Source organism: Silene latifolia, chromosome 4, assembly GCF_048544455.1.
Source record: "Silene latifolia isolate original U9 population chromosome 4, ASM4854445v1, whole genome shotgun sequence".
Taxonomy (NCBI): Eukaryota; Viridiplantae; Streptophyta; class Magnoliopsida; order Caryophyllales; family Caryophyllaceae; genus Silene; species Silene latifolia.
This window is the reverse complement of record NC_133529.1, coordinates 5,213,439-5,224,866: the sequence shown is the minus strand read 5'-3', so window position 1 is coordinate 5,224,866 and position 11,428 is coordinate 5,213,439. Positions and strand designations below refer to the sequence as shown.

The following is an 11,428-nucleotide window of genomic DNA, read 5'->3' as shown; positions in this document are numbered from 1 at the left end:
ATAAAACTTTTCCTCCAAAGACAATTTTTCCCTCAAATGTAGCAAATACGGAGTATTTGATTATTAATAATCCATTATTGTATATAACGATTTTACACAAAAAATTTATAAACATAAAGTCTGGTTTTATTTTTATTATATGATTTGGTTACAATATTTTGGTTATAAAAAATTTGACAAGACTTGCCCTTCAAAGACAATCTTTCATTCTTTCCTCCAATTTCCCTTCTAAACAAAAAATTGGAATTTAAAAACGATCTTATAGCTGGATGATGTTAATTTATTTTTTTAACGAAGCGCGCACTTAGTTTCATTACAATACAGAGTAAGGTAATTCGAACCTGAGACCTATTATCCATACCTCTGTTGGATGATGTTATTGTAAAATTACATGAAAACTAAGATTTGTAGGACTACGTAATCGTAGTTGTTGTTAAGGTACGTTATTAAAGATCAGTTAGTCTTGTTTAAGATGGACATACATTAAGTTTAAGATATGTCAAATATCATCACATAGAGGTAATAAAGACAAACATTTTGGTATTTTCTAGATAACTTGCCATGTAATTTACTTGGATTTTGACCTGTTTTAAGCTTAAAATGAACAGTACTGTCTTAAAGGAGAATTTGTGATTAAAGGTATGATGTATAGAAATGAGAAAGTGATGAAGTGAGTGGAAATACACCTAATAATGGCAAAAGGAGGGCACATGTACATGTAAGTTTGTAGACAATGTGTTTGGCTGCATGTAAAGATTAGGAAAATCTTGCTCCACTATTGAAACTATTCAATATTCATGTTCAAAAAATGATAGAAATGCCAGACTATCACATTTACAACACCACATGAAATCGAGTCCCCACCTAATTCACACATTTACTCTCATTTTAGCATCGTACCCACCCGTACTACTTGTCCGTACTCTCTATGCAACTACAAGTGGCATTAATTGTCTGAGACGGAAATTTCCGTCTTAAATGTAAAACGGATCAAATAGTATAACACCCCACGATAATTGTAAAGATAATTATAAAGGACGATAGATAAGCTTAACTGACTAGTGCTTAAAGATATTGAAAGTAATACTCATAATTGCTTGATCGAGAGTAGTATTAGGATGAGTGAACTCATGGATGATTCCCGGGATGCGCATGAGTGAGGACAAAATACGATGGAAAAGAGTTGTTAGAGTATAAAACCGATCTTGGAACTTCAACCATTAGCTTAAACTTTTGGTTGAAATGGTTTCATGACAAGACCCTTGTTGATACGTGTGAGCCATGTACATAGCCTAGCGAGCTACCGTGAGTAACTGCTTTCGCTCCACGTTAGGTCGGGAAGTTACAAACAGATAGATAAGATAAAAATTAAAATGCGTGGAAACTAACAATAAACTTGTCACATCATCTATATGAGGTAGTACTTAACCCGTTTTATATTTAAAATGGATATAGAAATCGTAAGATACATCAAATGAAATAAAATTCAGGGATAACACACTCACACAAGTATCTTCACATACTAGTGCATTTTGTATATTTTTAGACACATTTAAACGTGTTTAACTAGTACTCCATTTGTGGTACAATATCCTTTATCTTCTTCATCTTAATATACATAGAAAGTTTCATTCTAAAATAATTATCAATTATGGCTATAGATAATATTCTAAAAGTTTTGATAGTGAACAATGATCTTATTTAGAAATATCATTCCAAAACCGTAGAGATAGTGTAAGTTAGTGAGATGTTAATTAGTGATTTTGTTATGGGATTTCTTGCAATTTGAATTAACATTATTACATAAACAATTAGGGTAATGAGATCATTGTTCTTAATTTCATACTAAAATAGGACATATAACTGAAATATCATTATCTTCAGTGGGGATCCTCTGTCCCATTTGGTGTCCCAATCTGTGTGCCACTTCAATCACCTTCTAACACATCAACAAATTAATATAATTATTGCAATATTTTATTTTACAACAAGTGATGTGTCAAAAGATGAGTGGAGTGGCACACACAATGAGACACAAGAGTGGGACAGATGATCCTTACTGCATTATCTCTATATTAAAACTTAAAATAACATAGTGCGTGAATCATTATATATAAGATAAAGTATTAACATATTTGTGTAACTGATCCACTTGCTAAAGATAAAATAAAATAAAATAAAATAAAATAAATAAAAACTTTATATGTAAATAATGTCATTGAAACTTTGCAAATACTACGTGTCAATGACGGTGTTAATTTACAAACCCTCGCTCCCCCCACCAACTAGAACCAAACCAGCCAACGTTGCTGAAACTCCCACATCCCTACCATTGGCATCATTAAGAGTTAGGACCATCCTATTCTCTAATCACCACAGTCCATCGTCCCAGTTCCAGGTTTATTTACACTATCCATCTCACCTAAAATCTCACTTAAACCCGATGACTCTTCCTCATCATAACTGTAACACTCATACTCGACCTCCACCACCCTAGATTTAGATTTGACGGAGGAAATATTGATTCCTTCAAATCCTGTCCCCTCTACCTCATTTAGGTTATGTTCTTCCTGGCTTAATTTCAACTTATTGCAGTTCAATTCAACTTATTTCAGTTCATTTTAGCCAATTTCTTCCCAAATTAACTCTTATTTCAGTTTTATTAAGTTTAGCTCAGCTCCATTCAGTTTAACTCAGCCTCATTCAGTTCAGTTCAGCTCTTTCCAACCGAAAAGAACAGGGCCTTAATACCCAAACTAGTAACACAATACCAAATCTTAGTCATCAAATGACTTGATTAATTAGTTAAAATAGTAGACACACTACCAAACTAATTACACTGATTTAAAATGCCTAAGCAATTAAAGGAAACTCTTTGTCAAAATTGTGTTGATCTTTCATGATAATGGATTAATGGTGAGTTGATTTCGTGGCTCTTACTTCTTTGACAATCACTACTACAAGTCTACAACAGTTTAGAAATTGGTAGGCATAATAAGACGTGTTGTACTTTTATTTGTTAATTTTGTTGTATAACTTTGATGGTGAATTATTTGTTAAATTATTGGTAGGCAATCGTATTTCCTAACAATCTCTACAACATTGTATGGAACCAAATGTCATGTACTGAAAGCAATTGCATTAGTTGCACATTTTTTATTGCTATTTTTCATCATTCCCCAATCAGCTTACCTACTATCTCATGTGATTAGGTTTTGTCACAATACTATTTCACTGTTTTAAAACACTTCCATAAGTGACTAGAATTCAAAATGTCACCCGTTCGAAATGATCCGGAATAGATTGAACATAGAAAGTCAGTTCGGTATGCTAGTTGTTCACCTTATTCCGTAGCCATGACATTAGGGTTTTCGTAGCCATGACATTAGGATTTAATCCATATCAATGAGAATGGAGGAGACTTCATGGCCAGTGCATTAACTCTTTTAAGAGCACCTAAAAAGATTACTGATTTACTTCTGTTGTCGACGGTAACCAACCCTATTTACAACCCATAAAACTATTCAAACCTAATGAGGCTTGTTCTTTGAAGTTCCGAATTGACCGAGAACTTGAGTATGCAATTACAGCTAGTCTTGTTATATCCGTCTATAGCCAAAGACATGTCAAATAGCTTGAAAGTGGTAATATTTTTTGCCCCCACCACCCCACTTGTTGTTTGTCCTATTAGGAATGTGGTATTGTATTTGACCCGTCTTTAGTTATAGACGGATATGTTCCGTCTATAATGAGATTTTGTGATGCAATTAAAGGTCGTCCATCACCATCTACTACCTCTCCATCAACTTCGCCAATTGTGTACAAATAGCCATTCATGTTATACAACATAAACACATACCAGACTTGATATAGCTTCCGTGGCCCACACGATAAGCAGGCGAGGTTTGGATGGGTAAACGATCGAGGCCGTTTAAGCTTTTTGAAGACACTATAAACAACTATATATAAATTACAATTACTTGCATCATGTTATAAGATAACCAACAGAAGCCAATCAAGAAAAAAAAGGGAAAAAATGAAATCATAGTCCTAGACGGCTAGACCCTTTGTCGTACTCTTCAATTAGAGAGCTAAACCAATATTACAATGGGGAGACGGGAAAGGAAGAAGAAACTTACGTCAGACGAACAAAGCTGACGATGAACATTCAATGTCCACGACAAAATATGATTATGGCTGCAAGTTCTCGTGTCCTAAGTTATAAAACAATAACATTAATCATAGTATCATACCCATCTAAAATATGTTCTGGGTATAGAAGGCTAGGGACACAAACTACTGCAAAGCCCAAATGCACAAAAATTGTGGTAAAAGAATAAACCCTAATCCCAATCGTTCTATGAAACCACCTCCAACGAGACTACTAGCCTATTCTCTTGGTGGAAATCCTACTACTTCAGTCACCGTCATGCTAGTATTCACAACTGGCATCTTTTCAGTATTTACATGCAGTAGCAAATTAGTGGTAGCTTTACTCTGAAATGCGTGGTAACTGGTATTATTTCACGAGACTCCACCCAAAACTCTACGCAGATCAGCCTTTTGTTCTTCGGTAAGCCTTGTTGGATATCTGACATTAAATTTAACTCGCAAGTTTCCTCTCTTGTTAGGTTCTTTTGAGATTGGCATCCCTTGATCAGGAACCACTACTTCAAACCCTGGTTTGATGATATCATTTACGGGTATGATGAGGTTTCTTCCATCGAGGGTTGTCAGTTCAAGCTTCTTCCCAGTTAAGGATTCCAAGAGGGTTATCTCTTGATCCACAACCAAGTCATTTCCATCTCGTTTAAAGAGGGTGTGGGGTTTCTCGTCTATTACAAAGATAAGGTCTGATGGGATGATGCCAGGCTCCTGGTTACCCTTCTCAGGGAAAGTGATCTTTGTACCTTTTTTCCAACCCGGCTTGATATCAATAGTCAGTATTTCCTCTACTGTCCGAACCTTGCTGCATAAAAGGCAGACACTATAAACTTTCAAACAAGCCAAAAAGTAATAAAAACAGAGATAATAAAGAGAAACCCAACAGAATGGAACACCCTATAAAATCGGACGGAAAAGCATAAATTTTGATATACTCCGTATTCTACTTGCAGGACTTTCTTGTCGAAAAATGCACCAACTACATGCTCTAACCAACGGCTAAAAATACTTTTAACATTGAAAAGGCCACATTGCTAACACTGCATATTCAGCAGCATTACCGCAATTAACCATCACTTCACCTGAGAGAATTTTTGACACGCAACCCCAACCATTAAAGTATCAAAAATTTCAAAAGATAGCAACTACCAACCATTCTGCATTCTCTGCTAGCTGAACTTTTGTACTGCTGAAGAGAAACAGAAGTGGAAAGACAAAGTGGCATTCATAATAAATCGCACAAATGGGCAGAAAACTGAGACGGGAGATAGAGTGAGAGAGATGGAGACCTATAGTCAGATGACCTAGACAACTGTAATTGAAAAAAAGATTATAGAACAAGTAAATGAAAGAGCCGCTGGTGTGGAAGCAGAATTATAAAAATTCTCTCTATGCGATTGTGGTATTAGTTTGGTATTAATAACTCTCACCTTCTATATACCTCACTTTCAAAGCTCTCACCGTGTATTATTATTATTTTCAGAACACACCACTTCTACCAATTTCCTCCAAAACTCCCATCGAAAAGTCGTCTAGCTAAAATAAAAGTCATCAAATATCAAGCTTCATAATTTATCCCAAATATAATGCGGGCATCCCAAATATAAGGAAATTCAAGAGCAGCAGGCGTGGAAGCAGAATTACAAAAATTCTCTCTATGCGATGTTGTGGTATTAGTTTGGTATTAATTCACCAAATTTTCTGGTTCAGTACAAATCAGTTTAGTTGTAAACTTGGAACTGTCGAAAAAAGAATTAATTCATAACTCTCACCTTTTATATACCTTATTTTAAAGCTCTCCCCTTTTATTATTTTATTTTTCGAACTTCCACCTCTTCTACCAACTTCCTCAAAAACTGCCATAAAAAAGTTCTCTTTGCCAAAATAAAAATCATCAAATATCAAGCTAATTCGCCCAAACCTACCGCCGGGCGCCGGCATCCCCACGCCGTCCTCAACATCCATCCATCCTCCAATTTCAAACCACCACCCACCGTACAATCGCCACCACAAACCCTAAAAAAAACCTCCCCACCCCCGGAATCCCCTTCATCACCTTCGAAAACACCCCAACTGGGTGGTTTCAACTTTCAAGTTTGGAGAAGGGGATCCCAAGGGTGGGGACGGTTTTCTATATTTTGAGGGGTGGTGGCTTCAAATAGGGGTGAGGGAACGCACGTTGCAGACGGGTGGTACCGCCAATGATTGGTTGTCTCTCGCATTGGCGCATGTCGCATAGGTGAGCAGTGGAGGTGGTGGTTGGTGATTGGTGAGGGGGGGGGGGGGGGTGTAATTGGGGTAAAGGAAACATACGATAATGAAGGGTATTTTAGACATTTTTCATACTTTTTGTTCGGAAAGGTTAACTAGTACAAGTAGTTAATACAAAAGCGGAAGCTAGTAGCGGATTTTAACGAACTTAAGGGGATATTTAGTCCGTAGTTCTACCTCGAACCCGGTGCTAATAACGATGAGATTGGAGCCCAATCTTCAAACGCCAATTCGAAATACAATCTCGAAGTTTTGTATACAACTGATCGAGAATGATCAAAAGCTTGCAACGGTTTTTGTTTATTTCAAACTTCAAAATTCATAATCTGACTAATACATTGGCAGCTATTCGGTCTTTTATAGGACTCGAATAAGGTTGTCTTTCAAATCACACAAACTATCCCCTAAAGATATTATTTGTTAAATAAGATAACATAAACTAAGATACTAAACCTAACCAATAAGCTACTAGCTAACTAACTAATTCTTATCAAATGATTAGATTCTATTCGTCTAAATTGACTAACTAGAGTCCAAGGAATGCTGCTACATGAACTCGCTCACCTGCGTTCGATCCCTACCCGTGTACTTAATTAATTTATACGTCATCATTAGGAATCGTATCAGTAGTAGTTTTGGAATGAAGGTAAGCATATGGTAGGAGCTTTAAAGTTTTTTTTCCCCCAAAGGCAGGAGTTTGAAAACATAGTTTTAAAAGGGAGAGTTATGATTTTTTCCAACTAAAAAAGAAACGTAAGTTCTAGGATGGTATCATAGGCTTTTAATTCTACTTTTTTACTAACAAACCCAGGAGCAAGTTACGACTTACGACTGAACCAGAACTTATGCAGTGGTGTAGCCTCCATTAAATGAGCAACTATTTCAAAGCCACAATTTTTCACAAGTTTCATAATATGTGAACACAAACACCAGATTTAGCACTAAAAAGACCAAAAACCAGTACTAGAACATGTTTTTTAACCTAAAAATGAAGAAATATACTAAAAAATATTAGTCCCTCTATTCTATTGTGTTCCACCCATTTCATCTCGCCCATCAAACCACCATCTGATACGTGATAGGGGAATAGGTCGACTGGTTTAGAAATGGCGAAAAGGAGATCAAAGGAAGGTGGATCACTTAGTGGTGGTTGACAACCATAATGGTGATTTCGTGGTGATCGAAGTCAAGGAATCACTTAGACATGCACTTAGCCTACATAACTCGTCAATAGACTAAGCTACACTTCAAAAATTTATAATTCTACTTTTGGTTGTGTCTTCAAGGATCTCTCTCTTTCATTACTACCATAAACTTAAACACCTACTCGTTTTATCTATCATACATCCACCTTGAGTCTTTTCTCTCGATACACATCGATGATAAGAGATGAGAGAACAGGAGAATGAAGAGCAGCTCAAAAAGGATTCAAAATCACAAATGTGTGGAATAATTCTAATTTGTCTTGTACAACGGAAAATGTATTCCACCTCTCCAAATTCCTTCAATCCAACATGTTAAATTGCTACCTTAACAAAAGATATGTTCCCCTCTACATTCCCCAATCCAACCTAAGGGTTATCAATTGATCACCACATCAAACATAAACAAAATATCACAGAACATACATTTCTATCCCTCCGTTTCAGTACCACCTTTCATCAATAGACAAAATTACAATTCAAGTCATATGATCCTGTTTTCTGTTGTTCCTTACACGGACACACTCTTGCATTACACGCATAATCGTAACACCTACGTAGTATTATCTATCATACATCAACCTTGAGTCCTTTGTCTCAATACACATTGCGGAGAGAAGGATGAGCAGGATCAAAAAGGATCCAAATGTTCAATTACGCCAACAAAATTTTTAATTTAGCTTGTACTACAGAAACTGGATTTTCCCTCTCCAAATCCCTCCTATCCAGCATGTGATGTTGCTCATTAACAAAAAGATTTCTTCCCCTGCATATCCCTCCTCCCCAAATCCAACCTTAAGGGTTCTCAAACGATCACCGCAACAACCCTAAAGAAAATATCACATAACATACATATATACCTACTTCCTAAATGTCCAAAACACCTTCCATTCTCCGCTATTAGCTGGTTTTAGAATCACCACCCACTTTTCCACAACTATTTCCATAATATCAAAGGTACATTCCCATCACACTCCTAATTTCCATTGCTAATATTACCTATATATATCCTATGCTACCTTATTAGTTATTACTCCTACCTTAAATTCTCGAAACAAGCATTAATTATTGTATAAGACAGTCTAATGCAAAAGAGTCTAATACAAAAGGCGTGAAACAAACATTAATAGTAATAAATCAGTGTTGAACCAATAAAATGACCTCCTGTCTCACACTATAAGACCGTCTTATCCTATAAATTGCGCGAAACGAGTAGAAAAACAGATAGAATCCATACCCAGAAGAATCAGTAATAGTCCTAGAAATCTTCATCTTCTTCTTAGCACCCTTATACAAATCCTCCAAATTACAAGCCAACCCATTCTCAACCGGCGCCGCCTTCCTCAACCCCCCACTCGCACTCGCACTCGAACTCGCGCCACCATCTCCACTTGATTCACCATTCGACGTCCGAAAAAACCCTCTTCCTCTCCCTCTACTCTCCGCTCTTCCACTCCCCTCCGCAAAAATTTCCGCATAAATATCATCCGCATCACGCGGATTAAACCGAAACGACGTCGCTTCCCCTTGCCGCCGTCTCCGCCCACTAGCACCACCGTGCGCCGCGGAAGGCGGTGGCGGAACTTGACCCGACTTCAACGCTTCCTCACCGTAAAGGTCATAGATCTGACGCTTTTGCGGGTCGGATAAAACGTCGTAAGCTTCGGAAATTTGTTTGAATTTGGATTCAGATTCGCGTTTATTGGTAGGGTTTTTATCCGGATGCCAGATCATTGCGAGACGACGGTAGGATTTACGGAGATCATCTTCGGTTGCGTTGCGGTTTACTTTGAGGATATTGTAGTAATCTGCCCCCATTTTTGGGGGTGGAATTGCATTCGATTTAGGGTTTTTGTTTGATTTGGGGAAAATTTTAGGAGACGTGGGGGTTTGTAATTGACAGGGGAGGAGACATGAGAGGAAATGAAAGGTTCGGGACTTCGGGTGATGGTTACGGCCTCTCGTTTTTGTCATCTATTGATTATACCCGAGCCCGACTCTAAGCCTCACTTTAACAGTTATGCATATTATAATCGTTTAAATCTGAATTCGAAATCTATTTACTCTTCTATACCCTAAAATTTTAGAAGATGAGAAGATTTTATAATAGTAAAAAGATTCTAATTTCACAAAGAGATACCATATTTATTGATAATGAAATTGGTAATAAAATCGTATAGTAAGTACATAGAGTATTTTATTATGTAATAAAATTTAAAAATTTTTAACGGTTAGTAAAGAATTCATGTAAGAGTTCAGACTAGCAGCAAAAAGGGAGCCCCATCGCGCGTGACACGAGCACAAGCAGGCCGGCAGTGGCGGCACGAGCGTAGGAGATTACAGTCCCTTTTCTATAATCTAGTTAACACTAGAGAGCACTTCCATATATAAGGAGAAGACATCCCTAGTTCCCCACTATTCCATAGGTGGACAATTTAAACACATAAATTTGGAGCAACCTCAAACTCCAACAATAACTGACCGCAAATGTATTTCTTTCAGCTTGAACCCGACCCGTGATTCGATATTGAATCAACCTCATGTATGACCATATAACGAAGTAGCTTAATAACAGTACAACTTAAACTAAATTGACATTTATCTTTTACTTATTTTTCACTTTAAACTACAACTAATACATCTATACATTGTTTTATAAAATTACCTATCAAGTATATACTCTGTACAAGATAAAATATATTCGATAACTTGACCTAGTACCGACCCGAATCAGCTCGACCCATATTGTCACCACATGATGACCGACCTAATAATTACGCAACATAACCGACCTCCCGCCATCAACCCAACACAAGCAGAACCCGATTTGACCAACCCGCTTTAACTCGATTCATAACTGACTTAAGTGACGTGATTACCACCTCTATTTCTAGTAGGGATGTCATTGAGGCGGGGCGGTGGTGGATATAGCCTCCCCAGTACCCGTACCCACTAAGCAATTCCCATACCCGTACCCGCCCCACCACCCATGGCGGGTACGAGTTTCCATACCCGTACCAGCCCCACCAAATGAAAATCTAGACCCGTACCCGCCCCGTTTACCTAACAACCACCTATGTCATAATTTTTTGTCGATACTTTTTAAAATAAAATGTAATTTAATCACTATGAATTTCCGTAAATTTTCATATTTATAATCTTAATTTAAGATTTTCAATAAAATTAGTAAATAACATTATCGAAAGTCATAATAAAATATACCCCTCATATTCCCAATAAGTGTCTCATTTGAACAATGACACGCAAATTAAGGAATATAGTTAAAATAATGAAAATTATTGTATATGGGTAAGAATATATGAGTTAAATAATGAAAAGTACTGAATATGATGGGTTATGGGTGGTTGGGATGGTAAATAAAGAAAAGAGCTAAGGGTAGGAAGGTAAAAAACCATGTCCAAATATGGCAAATGTGACAGTTATGTGAATAGACGGAAATGACAAATGAGACAGTTATTTAGAATAGGAGGGAGTATATTTTTTTAGTAATTGGTGGGTAGGCGGGTATTTGGTGGGTAGGAGGTAAAACCCATCCCCGCCCCACCACCTATGGCGGGTGGAATTTTTCTACCCGTACCCACCCCATCACCCGCAAAAGCTGTACCTATACCCGCCCCAACTGGGACGGGTGCGGGGCGGTACCCGCTTATACCCGCCCCACTGACATCCCTAATTTTTAGCATTATATTACCGAGTACTTTTCTATCTTTTATCAGGGTTGAACATGTAACTATGAAACATTAAATTGATGATTAAGAGATGAGCAAAAT

General features: G+C 37.2%; 1 protein-coding gene across 1 annotated transcript; it reads right to left on the bottom strand.

Annotated features, from left to right (window-relative positions):
• Positions 1 to 4,124: 4,124 nt before the first annotated feature.
• Positions 4,125 to 9,584, bottom strand: LOC141652682 (uncharacterized). Its single transcript, XM_074460249.1, has 2 exons — positions 8,875 to 9,584; positions 4,125 to 4,969 (listed from the first exon to the last, which is right to left on the bottom strand). Exons 1-2 carry the CDS (start codon positions 9,453 to 9,455, stop codon positions 4,525 to 4,527), a joined length of 1,026 nt encoding a protein of 341 aa, XP_074316350.1. The 5' UTR covers positions 9,456 to 9,584; the 3' UTR covers positions 4,125 to 4,524.
• Between the last annotated feature and the right edge of the window lie 1,844 nt (positions 9,585 to 11,428).